The 20553-nt window shown below is 36.7% G+C and overlaps 1 protein-coding gene across 1 annotated transcript in view; it reads left to right on the top strand.

Moving 5' to 3' along the window:
- The window catches only part of SORBS2 (sorbin and SH3 domain containing 2), a 55598-nt gene that overhangs the window by 1832 nt on the left and 33213 nt on the right, over positions 1-20553 (top strand). The window contains exons 2-5 of the mRNA XM_010075995.1: positions 2604-2670; positions 4371-4415; positions 5623-5809; positions 8720-8834. Of these exons, the coding sequence (XP_010074297.1) occupies positions 2604-2670; positions 4371-4415; positions 5623-5809; positions 8720-8834 (414 nt within the window). The remainder of the gene's footprint in view (positions 1-2603; positions 2671-4370; positions 4416-5622; positions 5810-8719; positions 8835-20553) is intronic.

Genomic DNA, 20553 nt, shown 5'->3' with positions numbered 1-20553 from the left:
GGGGGGTTATTTAATAAAAAAAAAAAAAAAAAAAAAAAAAAAAAAAATCAAGTCCCACCAGATTTCTTTTCTGTAGTTAGTGATGTAACATTTCAGTCCACTGAAAGTAAAAAATGCCTCCTTTAATGGCATACTTTCTGATGGATTATTAGAATATTGAAATGATTCTGGACTCTCCTAAGTACTAACTGCAAATACTTATGTCCTCTTCACACTATTTGGCTAACTGTTCATTCACATATGATGATATCATATTGCAACAACTATAATATATGCAAAGCAGGATGGCATCTGAATGGCTTGGTGCATTGTGAATACTGATAATTCCTCAAACAAATACTGGTACCTGGGATTAGTAAATATAAATTGAGAAAATGTGTTTTTAAATTAATTTATTCTCTTCCTTAACTAATCTAATCTGGTTTATAACGTAAACCAAAATTACTGGCTGAAGCTTTAAACCCCAGGGTGGAGGTTGAGGGGGAGATGCTGAGAAAAAAATGGTTAAATGTCCAGAAAGATGTTGGGAGACTTTCTCCTCTGATCACATGGGAGCTTTTCCATGCCTGATCTCTATGTGGAAGCCTCCTGTTGATTTGTGGAGGAGACACCTTTGCACCTTTGTCCTTGACAAACAGTAGGGTCACTTATGCCCTGTTTCAAATCTATTCACCTGTCACTGATTCGAGCTCTATTGGAAGACTCTTCTTGGCCCAATACAATCAGAAAGGCAGCTGCGGTATCCTGGGACTAGGGCAGGTTTGTAGTGCTGTGGGAAATTAGGAGTAACATGGAGGATACGTCCATCAGCATGAATTCCCTCAGACCTTCTGGACTTCCTTGTAAACTTTTGAACATATGTGATTTTGGAGCACCAAACAGCATACTTGTTTCAAATCCAACTAAATTATTCTTACCAGAGTTCTGCTAGTATAGATGTTTAATACTGCCAGTGAAACAATGTTAAAATGGTCCAAACCTGCTTCTGAATAGCTTCTCTTTGGCAGGAGTCAGGAATGTTCATAGGTAGGGGAAGAGACCTGATCTTGATATGAAACCATGTCCTTCATCTCTTGCAAGCAGGTCTGGGTAAAAAGTATAACCTGCTGCTTAAATTTCTTTCTTCTCCAGCAGAACCCAGAGTTCTTCAGTTGACTGTCAGGTCTTCTTTTAAACAATTTTTTTTTAAATGTCATTTAGTTGCAATTTTATGAGAACTCATTGATTCCTCAAGATACAGGAGCATTTTCTGCTTAGTCTCTTATAGTAAAAGCTCACCATTGTTAACATAAGAGATTAATTAGGTACAGTAACTGTAACAAGTATTCAGGGCAAAACAGTGATTCACTGAGCATGGTATGGAGACAGGTGAACACACTCAGATCTGTCAGTTATTTTGTAGAGAATGTGTGGATTTTCGCTTTTCATGGTAAAGAGGAGGGTGCAGAGTGATTGCAGATTTAGTATTAGCTGATGCAAGACAATGCACATCAAGAGGGGTCTTTTGAATTATCCCTGTGCACCACAGAATCATAGAATGGCCTGGGTTGAAAAGGACCTTAAAGACCATGTAGTTTCAACCCCCCTGCTGTGGGCAGGGTTGCCAACCACTAGAGCAGGCTGCCCAGGGCCACGTCCATCCTGGACTTGAATGCCTCCTGCGATGGGGCAGATGCTGCCCTGAGATGGCACCACGAGGTCTGAAGATAATTTTGCACATCTGCATTAAAACTTCTGCTTTTCTGACTACTTTGGAACAAGTAAAATTTTAGAACCTAGTAATACTGAAAACATCTGTGTTATCTCCTTTTCTGAAATATTATAATCCTATCTCAAAGAAAATTGCAGCAAAATAGAAAATGTAGAAGGGTAGGAGATAAAAATAATTAGAAGCATGAGCAAACGTTGATACAAGGAGAGTTTGGGAACTTTGGGATTGCTTTGTTTATGAATGTAAGGATGAGTACAATTTAAAGAGTGATTATTGAAAGGTATAATGTATACACTTTTCTCAAATTAGGAAAATAAATTAAAATTAAGTTGCCTGGAAAGGGAATTTAAAACTGATAAAAGGAAATACTATTCATTTGCAATCCAAGCACTAACTCTTAAATACAGTGTTGTCTTAATTCCTGTCTCAGTAGTATTCCAAATATTTCTGCATTATTTAACAAGTATATTTTGAAGATAATCTAAGTTGGAAATTGCCAGGAGTTCAAAAGCAGCTCATCTTACATGCTTGTAGTTGCTGAGGTGTTTGTATTTTCCTGTAAAGTATCTAGCATTCACCATCAAATATAGGGCACTAAGAAGATAAACTCCTGATCTGGCACTAATTCCTGTGTTCCCAACCACTGTACCCTCCAAGATCAGAGTCCAAAACTGATTCAGCCTTCAGTGTCTTACAGAACTTGTTACAGGAATTCCTAGATGAAAAGTTTAAGTACACCATGTAAAATAGATGGTTTTGAAAATTATTATATTAAATAGGGACAAAACATAATAGATTTTGTGACCAGAATAACATTAAATGTCTGATCAGATCTGTACACACAGGTATTTTTATATTTTTTGTTAATTGTTAAAAACTGTATTTTATTTAGACAGTTGACAGGCCGAAGGATTGGTACAAGACAATGTTCAAGCAAATCCATATGGTTCATAAGCCTGGTAAGTATGCTTTTGTCCTGGCTTGGTGGTTCTCAGGGGTATAAAAAACATGCTTTTCTGCATATGGATTATCTGCTAAGTGAAAATAAAAGTGTTCGCCAGATGTCAGATAATAAATCAAATCAAATTGGTAAATTCAATGATGGGTTTTACTGCAGAGAGAGCTGTTTTCTCTGCTGAGGGCTGAAAATTTCTAATGGGTTGATTTTATTACTAAAACTAAATAAAAATTAAAGTGATTAGGATAGGCATGCAACCATAGAATCATAGAATCATCAAGGTTGGAAAAGACCTCAAGGATCATCAAGTCCAACCATCAATCCACACCACCTAACTCACTAAACCATGTCCCTAAGCACCACATCTACATGTTTCTTGATTGGTTAGGATTGGAAGTGACCTTAAAGATCATCGAGGTCCAACCCCCCCTGCCATAGGCAGGGACACCCTCCACTAGACCAGGTTGCTCAAAGCCTCATCCAGCCTGGCCTTGAACACCTCCAGGGATGGGGCATCCACAGCTTCCCTGGGCAACCTGTTCCAGTGCCTCACCACCCTCACAGTGAAAAATTTCTTCCTAATGTCTAGTCTAAATCTGCCCTCTTTCAGCTTATACCCATTACCCCTTGTCCTCTCACTACACTCCCTGATAAAAAGTCCCTCCCCATCTCTCCTGTAGGCCCCCTTCAGGTACTGGAAGGCTGCTATAAGGTCTCCCTGGAGCCTTCTTTTCTCCAGGCTGAACCACCCCAACTCTCTCAGCCTGTCCTCATAGGGGAGGTGCTCCAGCCCTCTGTCTTCATGGCTCTCCTCTGGACTTGCTGTAACAGGTCCATGTCTTTTTTATGTTGTAAACAGTATGATTACATGTCACTGGGGAACTCAGTGAAGTGATCTTCACTTCCGGTTTGAGGGATGAGAATTGGCCACCGTACCATTGTCTTACCATACCAGCTTTCTTTTGGAGAGCTCATGTGTTAGAACAGCATGGGCTAGTAAACAGGCTGTTTGTGGGACACATTTTCTGTCTCAGTGGCATTTTTTGTCATAGAATGTCTTATTTGGTTTTGCTGAAATGGAGCTTTGGTGACATTACTAGCTTCAGAGTTAACATCCTTTATCATGATTGTGACCAAGGATGTCAACAAACTGTAAAAACAGCAATTATGCTCATTACCCCTCCAGAAGGGAGAAGACTTTATTTGCCTGAGGTAGAGCTTGCATTCAATATGGTCACACATAATTCTAGTGGGAGAATAAAAAAATGTAAGCAGGAAAATTTTGGCTTATAAGATCTATTTTGAATTCTAGTCACATAGTAGGTATTTGAGGTTCCTTTTTGTGATAGGAGCAACAACTTAATAGTATCTAGTAGAGGAGAGCTGACAAAAGGAAGAAATTGAGCTTGGGGAAGGGAGGAGGACAGACAAAAAGGTATAATTTGCAATTTGGTGCTAAGCAGTAAGTACACAATTTGAGTGACATGACAAGAAGATACCATTTTACCAATAAGATGGTAAAAATAGCCTGTGGTAAGTATGATGGGAAAAAAAGAGTCTTCGGAAAACACCTATGAGATGAAGAAATACAGTGCTTGATTGCCTACCAATCTTCTGTTTGTATTTGCAAAAACAAAGCTGAATTGCTCTGATAAATGGGCACATATTGCAATACTGTAACATGTGTATTTCTTTTTGTAGATGACGACACAGACATGTATAATACTGCATATGCATACAGTACTGGTAGGAATTATTCCCTCGCTTCAAAATGAGTCTTTTGTTAATGTCAGCAAGTAACAGGGGTAGTTAACTATTCATGCTTGCTTTTATGATGCTTATATAAACACTTTTTACTGTCCTGTCTGATCTCAGTTGGTGTTTTTTTCATGCCTTTTTTCCCAATGAAACGAAGTTTAATTTTGTTTTCATTCTTACGACAGAAATGAATTGCAGCTGTGGGCCTGTTACTGCAGATGGGATGCATTGTAATACTGTAGTTTCTCTTTACATTGCATTTATTTTCACTAGTGAGTGTGAGTAAGGCAGCCTCTCCTTATCAAAATGAAAATGGAACTACTGTGTGAAAGTACAAACGCTAATTACATAGATGGGAAGACAAAAGATTGTACTGAAAACACCATTTTGAAATATGCAGTAAGAGCGCCTAATAAAGATGACTCATCTTCTTCAGTTTTGCTATAGGCACTGGTGTTGACATTATTTATCTGCAAGAAAGACATATTCACCTAATAGATATATAATTGCTGTGTCTTTCAGAAGATTATAATCATGCAGTAAATTTATTTTACAAGAACAAAAGTGAAAGTGTGAATAGACTATATGTGCAAAAAGAAAACCCATGGTGCCTTTTACTAAAATGCCATTCAAAATTCTTCCACTTCAGTGTTTGTTGCATTCAACACACTCTCATACTGCCTTTTTGTGTACTGTTGAGAGTATTTGTTGTGTGTCAGTTGTTTGAGATCTGTTCGGGCTCTTGTGATCCTCTTCAAGATATGCTATTGCCTGGCTGTCCCAAACTAACAGTAATTATTAAAACATGGGGAAAAAAAAGTGTGTTTCCTGCCTCTTCTGTTCCTTCTGAACACAGAACTGAGAGGCAGGATGAGCCTGAGGATTAATAACAGGCTGTCATTAACAGCTCTGGTGGATACATACAGCCATTAACTTCTCCCCCACCCGCTCAAATTAATCATTAATTTATTTTAACAATACTGCACTACTGTGTTTGTAGTTTTATAGAGAAATATATTAAAATTATTCTAATGAGCTACATAGTATACAGCAATGTACTTTGAAAAATGCATTTACACATTTTTGTAACCTTGCAGCTTTATTGAGTAACTGTGGGTTCTTGTAGCATTCCATGGTGTGTTTTATTAAAACTCATTCTCATGCTGTGACTATCTCTGGTTTTGTTTTATATTAGGTAGCTACAGTCCATCCTTCTCTGCTCAGGCACACCCAGCTGCAAAGACGCAGACGTACAGACCATTGTCTAAAAGCGCTTCTGACAGTAGCTCTGATGCCTTTAAGGTCTCATCCCCTTTGCCACCTCCACATGTGCCACCTCCAGTACCACCACATCGTCTGAGGGAAAGTTCTACACCAGAAAAGTAAGTTAGCATATTTTCAAAAAGGGTTTTGGTATGTACAGTAATCCAATTATGGGATATCACAAAGGATAAAATAGCAGCTACAGAATAATAAGACTTTAAGGGCTTTATTCAAGGGACAGTCAGGCAATGAGGAGTAATCTTCATCAGCAGTCTGGGCATCATGCATGGTGCTGCCATTTCTTCAACATGCTAAAGTGCTTATTCTTACAAGGGATACCATCATGAGCATTTAAGATTTTCATTCTCGTTAGCAGGATTGTCCTGCTTGTTGTGTTCCAGAACAATCTGTGCTCTAGCAGCTGTCTTGAATAGTTAGTCTCTGAGTAGGAAAGGCTATTTATGGTATTCAGGAGCAAAGAAGAAGGATCTAAATGATGTAGTAAATTTAAATTCAAGGAAGAGCAAAACTGTAAGACTGTAGCAGTCAATCCACATTTCCCCAGAGCTCAGATGTGCTTTATATCCCCATGTTTTAAATCTCCATTTTGGTAGACCAAGGATGTGTTTACAGATTAAAGGGGCATTTCAGATTTCTCATGTTTTTTCCAGCTTTAAACTTGCTGCACAAACCCAGGTTCCAGTGGTTTGAGTCCAGTCTGGAAAAGGTTAATACTTAATAACTCGGGAAATAAATGCCCATCCTTCTGATAAAAATATGTGAAGTGCCCTGCACACAAACTCTATAGACTCTTAAGCATATCTGCAGCTACTAGCTCAAGCAAAAAGCCTTTTTTTTTACTGTTTACATTCATGAATACTACATGTTAATATAATATTATATTAGTATACATTTGTATGTGTGTTTATGCACATATATATTTTACCATTTGTCAGCTTACACATTCTAAACATTTTATATGTAGAAATTGACTTATATTAAACAGTTTCAGATAATTTGCAGTCTGCACAAAATATGAGAAAAGGGCATACTGTTTAAAATTCAGACTATGACTATGGCTTTTTGAAAATATTGGAGGTAGCGGCAATCCAAAAGGTAATCCACGGATACACATATTGCAGAGGAAAATGAGATGGCTCGATGGTTACTGATTTTGGCTACTCGTGTTGCTGAGGGAAGGCTGTCAAGAGGAAATGCAAGTGGTTAGAGTTGGGCTACCTCCCAAAGGCCGTGAGGTTTGAATTTTGTTAGCAAGTCATACAGAAGCATAGATTTTGTTAGCAAGGCACCAAAATGTGGATCTACTTAGCTTTGATCTCTGAAGTATGTGAGTCATACCGTGCTAGGCCAAATGCTTTGGTCACAAAACTGAGGCCTGTTACAGTTCCTTTTGTCAAGCTTGAAAATAACTGCTTCAGCACTGATTTTGGATGTTTAGCTTCTCCTTTTAATCTCCTGCATGATAAGACAGGCAGTGGAAATCTATGTTCTTCAGCCAGGGGATGCCAAACACATTAGTTATGCTTTGCCTGCTGCTGACAGCTATAGCTTGTCAATCTTTTCCCGCCATTGGGAGATATTTTTTTTTTTTAATTGCCTATAAAGCCCGAGTATTTAAAATCTCACATAAGAGGCTTAGGTCCACATGTATCACAGTTTTGTAGCTGGGAGCCAAGATACGGTTTGCATTAACAGTTGGGCTCAAAAATGTAGCCCATAAGGGATTACAGGCTAAATGTTGTACATTAAGTGAACTGAGTGTGAATCAGAATTTTAGTAGCATCATTTTTTCTTCAGTGACTTACAATACAATCCAACTTGATCAGAGCATCTCCATTTTCCTGTTCATTCTAAAAAATGCAACCTTTTCTGGTCTGAAACTAATGTTTTCCTCAGTGAAAGTAAACAATAGAGCCATGTAGAACTACTTCACTTGAAATGTAGGGCATTTTATTAATGGAGGTGCCTGTCCCAGAAATTGCACTCACAAACACACTGTAAACAACAGATACCCCACTGAATTTTTTAAGGCCCATGACATGTGCCTTATTACATCAGGTCACATCAAACCAAGTCACATCAGAAAGGCTGATAGAACTGATAGAATTTAATCAGTGTATGCGCTTTCTTATTATAATACAGGCAATAGCTGATAGGATTTCCCCTTTCCTTTCCCCCATTCTTTGAGTTACTAGTGGGTAATTTGCCACAGAGCTAAATAAAAAGATGTGTGAGCTACAGTCTTGCAAACACAATGTAGGTAGTGATTACAAAAACTGCCATGAAAAGGTAGCTCTCACTGTAATAGTAACTAGCTGACTAACCCCCAAAAATGTGGAGGTAGCTATTAATACAACATAGCAAATGACTGAAAAAATATAGTAGGGATTACTTTTTATTCTTTGTATAGCACTATTAAATTGAAAGCGAATTCATAATTTCAGAGAAAATGGATACATTTCTGTCACAAAGTCAACTGCCAAATTCTTGTTCTTGTTTATGTATTCAAATTTCCAAGGAAACAGTACACTGCTTGCAAGGATATTCAGGAGAAATCTATTACATTTTCACACTATCTTTTAAAATAATTCCTCATTTTTTGTCTCAGAAAATTTTGTAACTTTTTCTATATGGACTTAGTATCATATTGTGTGATGACAAAAATATCTACAACTTGCCTATATTAGTATAGTGCATAAAACAAGTACAGTAAATTTGCCGTTTGAGAAGACATGTCATGGTATTTTGACAGTATGTCAGGGAAGTTTTTAAACTGGTCTACCAGTTCTAACAAAAGTATGAGTGATCATATAGCCTGGATATCTCTTGTATTTTTCCTGATACAGTGGTTAAACCATTGGGATGCTAGACCAAATATTTCATAACGGAAACCCGAAAACAAAAACCATGCTGAAATTCATTTGGTTTTGCATGTTTCTCTTGCATGGAGCTGTAAAGCAGATGGCAGTGACAGTAAATTAACTCTATTGCTTGTATTTGTTGTTTAGAAATGACTGGGATCCCCCTGACAGAAAGGTAGATACCCGGAAGTTCCGTTCTGAACCAAGAAGTATTTTTGAGTATGAGCCAGGAAAGTCATCAATCCTTGAACATGAAAGACCGGTAAGACACATAAATGAAATGGGTAATACAGTAAGAGGTTTGGTGAGAGGTCATCTTTTTTATTATTTACTACTGATTGTAACTGCTTAGATGAATATTGAAGGTCCTTTTTCAAATATGATTTTGCAGCAATTTATCTTTTCTCTTTCCTGATAGTTGTGTTGAAAATGTGGGTTTGGCTTATTTGCTAAACTTAGATCTTTTGATATTTCCAGGGAATCAAATCATTACTGTGCAAACCGCTAATGGACGATGAACAGAACTGTGAATTAATGGAAACCACTTTTTCTAATTGGCATGCATCTCCAGCACTCATTTTCAGTAGTATTAACAGCACATGTGATTTGTGATTAATTAATGCATTTTCAGGATGTGCCTAATTGTACGCATAAGGAGATTTTGGTTGAATACTGGTCAAGGTTGCCCAAAGAGGCTGTGGAATCTCCATTTCTGGAGGTGTTCAAGACTCACCTAGACACAGCCCTGAGCAACCTGATCTGATTAGACCTGCTTTTAGCAGGAGGTTGGACTAGATAACCTCTGGGAGTCCTTTCTAGCCTCAATTACTCTGGTTACTGAGTGTACATTAACATGTAACTAGAAGTCTCAATTCCTGCTTTCTGAATAGTGATTGCAATTGTGGGATTTTTCACAAGCATGTCTGATGAAGCTATGCCTAATGCATGCAAAATGACCAGTAATGGAAGTTTTCATTTGCTGAAATGAAAACTTCACCCAGCCTTTCTAATTTACCTTTGTGCTATCTCAATACTTTCTTATTTTAGGAAAACTGTTATGTATCAGCGGCAGTATTTTCTTTTCCTGGTCTTTAACTTTCAGGTTGAAATGGTTGAGAGAGTCCACTTTTAAAGAAGGGGTTTATGTAATCAATACTGGATTATTTGCTTCTGTGTTACTGTATTACATACTTGTTCGCAGACTTTATTTTAATAATTTAAAATAAATTAAGCAAATAATTGAATTCCAGAATATGTAGCATGTCAACAGTGTGAAACACCTGTACTAAGCACCTTTCCCTTGTGTTTTTGTGGTCTTTGCAGGAATATAATTTTCATTAGCTAGAAAATACTAAGCCGTGTTTCTGTGAAATTAAGTTCTTGCAGAACTGATGCATTTTTTCAAAGAGAAAGTTGGCATTTCTATATCAACTGCTAATTAATCGATAAAATTAAATTGGATTTGGAATTTATTGTGAAGATGATCTTAACAAGTAATTTTATTTAAAAGGTGATGGCATTTGTTCTGAATACTGTTTTGATTGCCATGGCTGCATTATACACACTGAGGTTATTTACCAGCCTTCCCAATGCCAAAGAATAACAGCGGATTCAAGTTACAAATAAGAAAATTACAGTGATGTTTCAAGAATAGTCTCATTTTTTTTCTAATAAATTACATTTTCTACTAATGTAATGTGAAAAAAATAATTCATATGGGAATTGCAGTGCCGATAAATAGGGTCATAGATACAATTTTTCAATTTTAGTGAACTAATTAAATGAGAAAAAAGTGAGCTTTGCTGACTGTTCCTGAATCCTTTTTTGTTAACTTGCTTATGCATTTTATTTTCAATGGTCTCAATCAAGAGGTTGGAGTTTGAGCTTTGTTTGGTCCTTAAAATATTTTCATGCAGAAAAGCCTTAGTCACATTGCACTTACTGAGCAGCATCAGTCAAGGGCAAGATCACACTTCATCATCTGACACTTAGACTAGTTTAGCCTTAGCTAATGTAAATACAAGGAAGCATCACTTTGTAGAATAAATTTTAAAAGCTGAGGAAATAATTTTCATGGGCAGAATGGAGAGAATTTTGGTTATGTGTAATTCAGAGCTGTAAAAGATTGGAAAACAGGAATTACTATAGAATACAAGAGATGAAAGTTGTGCTGACACTAGTGTAATATTATTAACTGATACAAAAATAGTTAAAGTGAGCTATCACAGTTTCATCAGTCTGGAATTTCTGCTGTTGATAAAGATTATGTTTAGCTTTATGTGTTTATATACTTCCTTTGGACCATGTTACAAAAATAAAAAGATTTGGTTTCACTAAAGAATTTGCTTTCCTTATGTTCACTGAATATGATATGGTAAGCAAAACTCACGACTTAAAGGATAAGCAACAGAGTAGGTCAAAAGATTTTTCTGTGTGTCTAGGAAAAGCTGATATCTGAAAACAACGCATTAGTTCCAAGTTCAGATGAAAAGTCCAAATTCTCAACTGTGTCAGTGTTGCATGAGTTAAGTCTTTCATCTTGGTAATCTCAAAATATTTTATTTCTAATGTTTGAAAAAGTGTTCTGATAATACTGAAAGAAAATCAAAATATGGAATATAAAAATAAATATAGTTCATTAATATTGTAAAAGATGGACATTTATAGCATCTGAAATAGAAATTCTTACTTTCTTAGTTTTGTCAAAAACAAAAAAAGTCAAAGGGTTTTTTTTCCAAAACTCCAAATCCTGACATTTTTTGATGAAATTAAATCATTTCCATGTCTACGAGATTGCAGTTTTGAAGGCAAAATAATCCGGAAAAAAAAAATTTACAGCTACCTTGTATGATAATAAACAGGACAGATGAGTTTTGAAAGATCAACATTCCCTTTATTGACATAGGTAGGTATTACATGGGAACCAGGTGTGATTAATGTGGAGATTAGAAACATGGGAAGAATATAATAAAATGAGATTTGATGCAGAAGTAACATTTAGTGGGAAATATTATTCAGCAGATCCTCATTCAGTAGGTCAAAAGAATGTAGGAAATAATAAACCTAAAAAAATCACATATTAATAAACATTAAATGGATAGATTGGTTAGGGATGGATGGTTATCTTTGTAATGGATATAAAAAGATGTGTGTAATTTCAAACTGCAGTATCATGTATCAGCATTCTGTGATGAAACAGGAAATTAATGTTTTTTCTTCTATAATTTGAATTTGTAAGAGTATAAAACATAGGAGAGGTTTGGGATTGGTCCTTTGAGATTACAACTAAAAGTAAGTGACATTAAGCTGTTGAATAGTCTTCCAAGCAATGATGTGACAGCTCCTTCTTTCCTCTTTCAATAAGCCCATAAAACATTACCATTTCTTCTAATAACACAGCACTGATAAAGTGGTACATAAATTGTTCTGCTGTATGTTTCCATCTCCAATGCCTTCAATTCAGTAAAATGCTCTTCTTTTTTTTCTAATATCATCTGAACCATGGATTTGTTTCCTAAAATGGATGTTTACTTTCAGCAAATAAGTAAATTTCAGTGTAATAATTTAATCGTACTCATATGAAGTTAAATATTTATTCTTTACTAGTTTCGACCTTGTATATGTGAGGTAATTCATACATATACATTTCTCTATTTCTGCAGTAAAACAAGTAAGGAAAAATCTCGGTGTTGCTGTAAAGACTATAAAATAAGGACAAACAGCTGATGCTTTTATTTTCATTAGGTGTTTTAGTGTAAGCATGAATGTACACATGTGCTAGTCAGATAAAACTGTCATGTTAAATTTTAGTTCTAGATTTTTTTATATATGTTCAGAATACAAATTTTCTACCAAGTTGATATGCGAGAGGATTTCAGGATCAGAATAAATTAGAAAACCTTACTGCTTTGTCAGATACTGGAAATAGACAGGGCTTGCACCATGATGTACATCTGTTCATTTTGGAGGAGTTTTTTTACTGTAGTGGAAAATTCACCATTTTCTTTAGAATAAGCAAGTTTGTCACCTTTGACATCTCAAGCTGGTTATCAGAATATTCTGCTTGGTGTTAGCTGAGTTACTTGAGTAACACTTTGTCAACTAAAAAAAAATTCTCAGTGTGTTTTAAAAAGAAATCAGAAATTCTGCATATAGGTATGTTTTGATACGACATTAAAAAAATGTCCTCTCATAAATATATGGAGAGACTAAGTCAATCTGGTAGTGGACTTAGAGCTAAAACAGCTATATAAGAGTAGCCCCCAAAAAAAAAAGAACAAAGGAAAAGCAAAACCAAACTCTTTAGACCTAATAAAATGCCAAAGCTAAATTTACAATAGACATGTCAGTCTGTTATTCCAAAGAGGCTTCAGTATGCTGTCTGAACTTGCAAATGAAAAATATTGATTCGACCATGGAGATCGTGTAAGAACCATTTAACTCGCCAGTTTAAATGCACACTTTTGATTATTACCTGTGATTATCTATTTGTGTGTATCAAATCAAACAGAGGTAAAGCTGCATGCAACAATATAAGTGTCATTTCTTTAAATTACATCAGTGTTCTCCTGTACTTGAGTATGTTGATGCAGTGCTGTGTTGACCATCTGATGCAAATGGCAAAAAGAGTGAAGTTACTGGTCATCAGTAGTATATTTTCAATAAGTAATGAAAATGTTACTAAATGGATAAATGAAGGACAGAGTATATGAACATGACTTGGTTTGTGTGACAAGTCCTAAAAAGGGAATTTACTTTATTGGTTTTACCTTCTTTTCAAGCAGTTTTGGAGATACTTTGTGAGACCAAGCAGAGCTCATTTTTTTAAGTCAAAATGATTTGTTCATTTTAAGTCTCTTAGAAGGGGAGATAATAATAGAAAAAGGGCCATCAGCAAAATTTAATCGAAAAGACAAGCAAAATCAGTTGCCTGTGTATTGATCTTGGTAGCACAGGGAATGAATGCAGAGTACTCTAGAATTGCCTGGCAGCAATGAACTTGCAGACTTTAGTGCCCGGTTTCTATTCTTTGCTGCCCTCTGCGGTTCAAGCCGTAAATAAAAGAAACTACATAAAACACACTATTTCCAGCTTTTTCTTTACAAGCAGAAATGCGGGGCGGGGGGGTTAAGTTTTCAACTAATTGCAAGAGTATTTGAAGGCAAAAGGGGAGCCAGCTCCCATTCTCATTTTTATCTCCTTGGCTAGCTGGGTGGAAGCCTAGCTTGCCTGGCAATGTGTTCTGGGTCCCTGCAAGAAGGGACACCAGTCCATCAACGTGTAGGTGTGGGGCTGCTGCTACCCAGGGGACCTTGCAGCTCACAAGGCTGATGCTCACTAACTAAGTGACATCAGTAGGCCGGGATTTGTAGTGCCAACAGCTCTGCAATTTTAACACCATATGAATTTCACGGGATTTATTTATTTTATGTAGGTACACCCAAGTGTTGATATTAACATTTCTGTCTGTGAAAATTAATTCATTGGTATAATATAAAGGTGAAAACATGCTACAAAAACATATTGTAACTTAGCTGGGAGAAATTATGAAAGTGCAATTGTTTAGTACTGTCTTCTCAGATTATCCAGATCTAATTTCAGAATTTTTTTTAAGGTAAGCAAAAGACTCTGAATGTGCCAAGTATTCTCTGTAATGGGAATCAAGTTGATGTATAATGAAGTTATCTTCTGCATTGTGAACCTGTTATTTTTTGCCCTCATGCCTTCATCTCTCTGTAGAGGAGAATCGTGTTTTTTCTTAAATCAATTATAGTCTCTATTAAGACTGGTCAGTTCATGAAACTAATTTCAGTGGTGTATTTCTACTAAGGACATGGGTATGTATAGTTGAGTTGAAACAGTTGTCATTAGTAGTGCTGAATTATGGCTGTGGATGGTAGAAATGCAAGGGCAAAACTCCAGAGCAGCTTCACTTCCGAACCCTACTGTGGAGCACAGCAAATTGTTCATCACTGGTATTCACTTCCCACTCTGTTCACAGGAATAATACCTTCCTTACTTGAAAGGGACATTCTGAAGATAAATCTATAAAACAACAGATACGGTATGAGCAGCCCATAGATATGTGATCACCAAGGTAGTTCAAAAGAGTTGTTGACTTTTCGATAGAGCAAATTTGGCAGTCTGTTCCAGTAACATCAAAGGCAGCAACAAAAGTGCTATGAGATGTTTAATTCCCTGGAATGGTCAAGAACACAGTGTTACCTCTTGCAGAAAATAGAAATAGCTGTACGTGATTGCTCTGGTGTATTGGTGACAGCTTAACTCAGGAGGAAATAGTGTTACATACTCAATCACCAGTATTACTCTTTATGCACGACCATGTTTTCTTCTTTGGAGATTGCTTTCATGATCACCATAATTAGTGTTTATGTTCTGATAATTACAGTTGTGGATCAAATTCTAAACTCAGGAATATCTTTAACAAGAGGCTTTCTCTGTTTCAGAGATCTTTAAGCCAACAGTTCCCTGTAATTCTGTGCTGCATGACAGCTTGTATCAGATCCTACAAAGGAACTGGAGCTATTTAGAAAATAATTAATGCAGCCAAGTTTACAGTTGATTAAATATCCCGTTGGGAGCTCTACTGTTTTGCACTGTCATGTTTTCATGCTACTCGAATAAATCTGTCAATTATTCTTCTGTTCATTGAAGAATTTTCTTAATGCTATCTTCAATTGCTACTTTATCCCTTTGCTGTGAGAATTTTCAGATGAAAACAATGTATTTCACTGTGGAAAAATATGCTTCATTATGTCAACAAGGCTGTGGGAGATAAAGCATTACAAAATACTGCTAAAACAAATATTATGGAATGCATAATTTTTGTTCCTTATTTTTTGACCGTAAGATTTAAAATATACCAGTTCCATTTCATATGCTAAAGTGGTTTTTTAATATAGTCATGCCTGCATGATGCATATTCCTTATCTCTGCTCAGCGCTTGCTTCAAGACAGCAAGATCCATTATTAACATGCTTTGTGAGAAGACAAGGAATGACCAAAAGCAATACTGATAAAATTATTTCTTTTTTGCCGATTGGATGGGCAACTTCTTGCCCATGCTGAAGATGACAATCATTTAAACCATCTTTTTAACAAGGAATCTTCAGTATCATTAAATGTACTTAAGTAATGCAGTGATGTTTGCAGAAGTGGTCAAAGAGCCCTCTTGGCTTTAAAAGAGCAATTTGAAAATGTTTAACAACTTCCAGCCATTGGAAGTACAGCAACAAAAAGAAAAGTATTAAAGCTACCAGTCAATGACAGCTCTTGAACAAGGATATTCTCTATCTTAAATGCCATCTTCATTCTTTAATTTTATTTCGTTCCTTTCCCCCTTATTTGTTTTCTGTTTGTGTGTGTATGTTGTTAAAGTGACATGGCATTTCTAGCACTTTGCTCAGTGTATACCTTTTCCTTCCCATTTCCTTCACAACTGCTCCAGAATGATCGCATAAACCCAGATGACATAGATTTAGAAAATGAACCCTGGTATAAATTCTTTTCAGAACTGGAGTTTGGACGTCCGGTAAGTGAGGACAGAATATTAACCTTTAAATATTAGGAAAAATATTTTTATAATGAGGAATTTACGAATTACCAAATTCAGCCAACGTATGCCAGTAAAGTTGGGGTTTTTTTTTTTTGAGAAAGGTTAATAATGTCATCTCATTCATATAACTATTATTTTTTAAGTGGACCCTTAACTTGCCAGAGTAGTAGCTTTAATACGGACTACATATTTAGACAAATAGAAGTGTGTAAATATTTAAGAAAAAGAAAAATTGCATGTTAAACAGGGATGTTTACTAGTCTCCCTAAATCTTTTGCATTTGGTTGGATTATTTTTTAACAATCTTTCAGAACAGAAAAACATGTCAGTTTGGATTAGGGATGCTAAATTACAAATCACATATGTTACTTGAAGGAAGGTGTCTAAATCCAAATGCACGCAACCATATACAAATTGGTTATGGCAGTAAATAACTGAGATTTTTTTTTTCTTTTTTTTCCTCTCATGTGTGCATACATGAAAAATATGTATTTTGTACCTGAACACAGAGATATACATTTGCTTATGTTTTCAAGCTCGATACCTACTTGAACAGACAGATTTCTGTTCTGTTCCAATTTTCACAAATAGCCAGGTCCAAAAAAAGAACTTGGGCAAACAGGTGCTACCTTAGTCCTACTGCAAGAATTTATATTTAAAATTATAAACCTGAAAAGCTCCATTTGGTTGAAACACCTAGATGTCAGAAATGCCTCAGTTTTTCACCTTTGTTTGCCTAGGCACTTGCAGTTCTTCTGTAAATACCACAGGCTTGATTTGATGTAAGCACCAAAAGGCTATTTATATATTTTGTACAAGGCTAAAACAGTAATGTCGTTGAAGCAAGACTAAGAACTAGGTTTCACTTCCTCCCTGCACAGTGCCTTAACAACTAGGTTGGAGATGCACCTGCTCTTGCTTTTGCACACACCCTCTGTGGCTCCATGGAGCTCAAATTCTTTCCTGTATACTCTAACATCTTTAGGAAGAAGGATAACAAATTACTTCATCCCAGAAGAATGTTTAACAGGGTGGTTACAGTACTTTCCAGACAGGTGGAAGATGAGAGCTCAAATCCCTGCAGAAAAAGGAGGGAAGTAAACCCCAAGCATTCCTTCAGTCTGTTAAGTATTCTCATAGCTCCCCTGGATCCTGGGCAGCTTGAAGGAAAAACAAAAGCACCCGCGCATTTTAGCTTGAGAGTATCGGGATTTAAAACAGTCCCTGTTAGCTAGCAGTTCTCTGGAGCGCTCTCCTCAGCTGGCTAATTACTGACGTGCTGGGGTACACCAGGGACCTGAGCACTTGACACTGGGCCCTGGAGGGGGCAGCCTGGGAACCAGGTACCTTAGTCCCATTTTGTAGCTAGCCATAAGCCAAAATCAGAACTCCTTGCTACTTCAGTGAAAGCAGAAGAGAAAGCAAACCACATAGATTCTTTTAAAATTTTAATTTTTTTAATGATAACATTTCAAAAAATTGCCTAATTGAATGCCACCTGGGGAAAAAAAAATGTTAAGTATATCTGGGTTTAATTTGTTGTCCAGTGGTCTATAATGTATGACATTTTCACTGATTACCTTTTATCTAGCCATTCAAGCTTCCCCTAGGTGGGCAGAAACAGTCTAGATACATTCTTCTGATGAATCATATGACAAAAATATTTCACTGATAATTATAACCTGAGAATAGCATCTCCTGTAAGATAAAGTATATTGAGATTTCCTCAGCAGAACGTAACTGTGATGCTTTACACTCTTCTGTCTCATCAGTATTAAAAACTGCTACTACTGATTCAACCAGCTGTAAATTTTACTACCTAAAGTTACTAACATGTTATTGAGATGCTTATAATTTAAAAAATATTGTAACACATTCTTCCTTCCATTCTACCCATGCATGTCACTCTTTGTACCTGATGTTCTAGTTTCTAACTGTGTCACCTTCTCCACATGTTTCATTCCTTGCTGCCATTGATTCTACTCCATTTCATCTCTACACTTCTGCTTTTATGATGCAGCCACCTAAAAAGCTTTTGGACTATGTTCAAGACAGTTCTTCTGATGTTGCCAATGAGGTAAATGAATGATTCTTGTTCAGATAATTCTCTTGGGAAGAAGGGTTGGAGTGCTCACCATTTATGTCTTAAGTTTGTGAAAATTTAGTGGTTTCCTTCTGATAGCTATGAGGCATTTCTAATTCATAATCATTGTATCTTTGTCTTCATATCTTTCCAGATCACTAGTGCATTTGGATGTTGATCTTATTATCCTAGGAACTGTGAGTCCTTATCCCAAAAACTTCTCAGAGATTAACACTCAGAATTACACAACAGCCCATACGTCTCTAACTCTTTGACAAATTCCCACTTCTTCAGAGTTGGGCAAATGCATTGCTTTCAGACGCAGTTAATACATCAACACAGTAGTATTTTTTAACTAAGATATCTGACTGCAAATTCTATATGTCAAGTGAAAGCCTTTGTGGCTAAGCTATCATTTCTCCAATTAGGTATTTATTATTAAGATTGCTAATCAGGAAATATGGCAACTAATAATCCTGTTGTAAATTAATAACTGCAGGATTGACAGTCACTGTCATTACTCCAAAGGAACTGCATGAAGATCAGGTCGTGGGCTGTCATTGCCCTACTCTGAGTGGGAGAGATTCAGGCTTTCATTCCTTCTCCCCTCCCTCCCCATTTTTAGAGTGTTAAGGCAAAAGTCAGTGAATCCTGTAATGACGACTTTACCTCACATGGTGGCTTTATTTCATTCATATTCATGATTCACTCTCATCTTCTGTAGTGTCTCCAAAAAATAAATGCAAATTGTGGCCTTAAACTGTTAATTGTTTGCAAGTTACTCTGGTTTGGTTTGAAGTTCTATAAATCTGAAAAAAAACCTCATGGTTGTGAAATTTGAGCCCAGTTCTGTGAGACAATAAGCTTCTAGGCCTTCACCAATACTTGAGAGTACTCGATGTATCAGAGAAGACAATTTAAAAGCCCTAGTATGATTTTTTGAAATATTATCATGTTCAGTAGGTCTGGGTAAAACAGATATTACTAATACTAGTTTTCTCTTTGTTTAATTTGCAAAGACACTTATTTTGAAGCTTTTTAAATCTTTGACTACGGTAAATCATGTTCACAAACTACAGCAAATTAAGTAATGGGGGGGGAATATTTCAAAATAACTTGTTAAAGTTTTAGAACCATCATGCCAACAAGCCTGTTCATTGTGTAGAACTTTTGCCTGCTTCTCCTACCTTCATTTTCAGTCACCATTAAAGCCTTGATGCATGAAAACAGCTAAAACATTGACTTAATTGTAAATATATTCCTGGTTTTTTTAGTAGAACTGAATCAAAGTATTCAACAAAGCCCGTATTTGGTAGTTTGGGGTGGCTGTCTCCAATAGTTAATTATTTTTGTCTGGCAGCCTTTGTCCATATCAGGCAGCAGCGAATATTCTGGAAGATGCCTAATTAGCTTTGGAGATGGGGGAGTCGGGGAAATGTGTTCTGCTAGGCCACCTGGAAGTGGCTTGGAGGGATTACGGTTTGATAAATGCCCCAGAGCTGACAGGACAGCTAAAAAAAAGTGGTACCCACTCTTGGCATTAAAAAACAACCCTATCCACTGTTTGCTTTCACCTTTCCCCTTTATGCCGTATCAGTGTGGCCCTACCTTATGGGTAGAAGGTGTAAACTTCATGCAGCCTATATATAATAACGTATGCCTGGGATGAAAATCAGTATTGGAGAATGTACAACATACATTATCTTTCACATTAAAAAAACTTCAAAGAGGGCATCAAAGAAAGGGCAAAAGTGCAAGTTATATTCAAGGTGATAAAAGTATCTTAAAGGACAGAAAGCAAAAGCCATATAGTAAGCCAGCAGTCAGTTTTGGTATGCCACACACTTCTTGCTGTCTTAGACTGATCACTAACACACTATTCATGGTTCTGGGGAATGCTGTGGATAAGGAAGTTCTCTATGGTTTGGTTTCAGTTGCGTGATTTACCCATCCATCCATAGGAGGCAATGGAAAGCTACAGCACGCTTATGATTTACATCATGGTCTGGATAGCCCTGGAGCCATTACGAGCAGTGGAAAGTAATCACTGCCTCGTGGCTGTTTGGCCAGTTTCACGTGACAGATGGTCTTGGTCCAGTCTCTAATGGAAAGGGTGGGCACCTGCACAAAAAGCCTCCAATGACAATGAATCTGCAATGTTTGTCACCTCGTGCACCAGTTCTAACAGAGAACCTGTGAGCCCAAGTTTCCTTCTCCTGCTGGTACCGGACCATAGCAGTGACTGGTCAACAAAGGTTGATAGATGTTGCCAGTTTTGAAATAAGACTCTGACGTTTTCCAGAACAGGCTCAATGTGTGTTT

This window comes from Pterocles gutturalis, unplaced genomic scaffold, assembly GCF_000699245.1.
Source record: "Pterocles gutturalis isolate BGI_N339 unplaced genomic scaffold, ASM69924v1 scaffold6578, whole genome shotgun sequence".
Lineage (NCBI taxonomy): Eukaryota > Metazoa > Chordata > Aves > Pterocliformes > Pteroclidae > Pterocles > Pterocles gutturalis.
The sequence above is the reverse complement of the archived record's forward strand: the minus strand, read 5'-3'. Positions and strand labels throughout refer to the sequence as shown.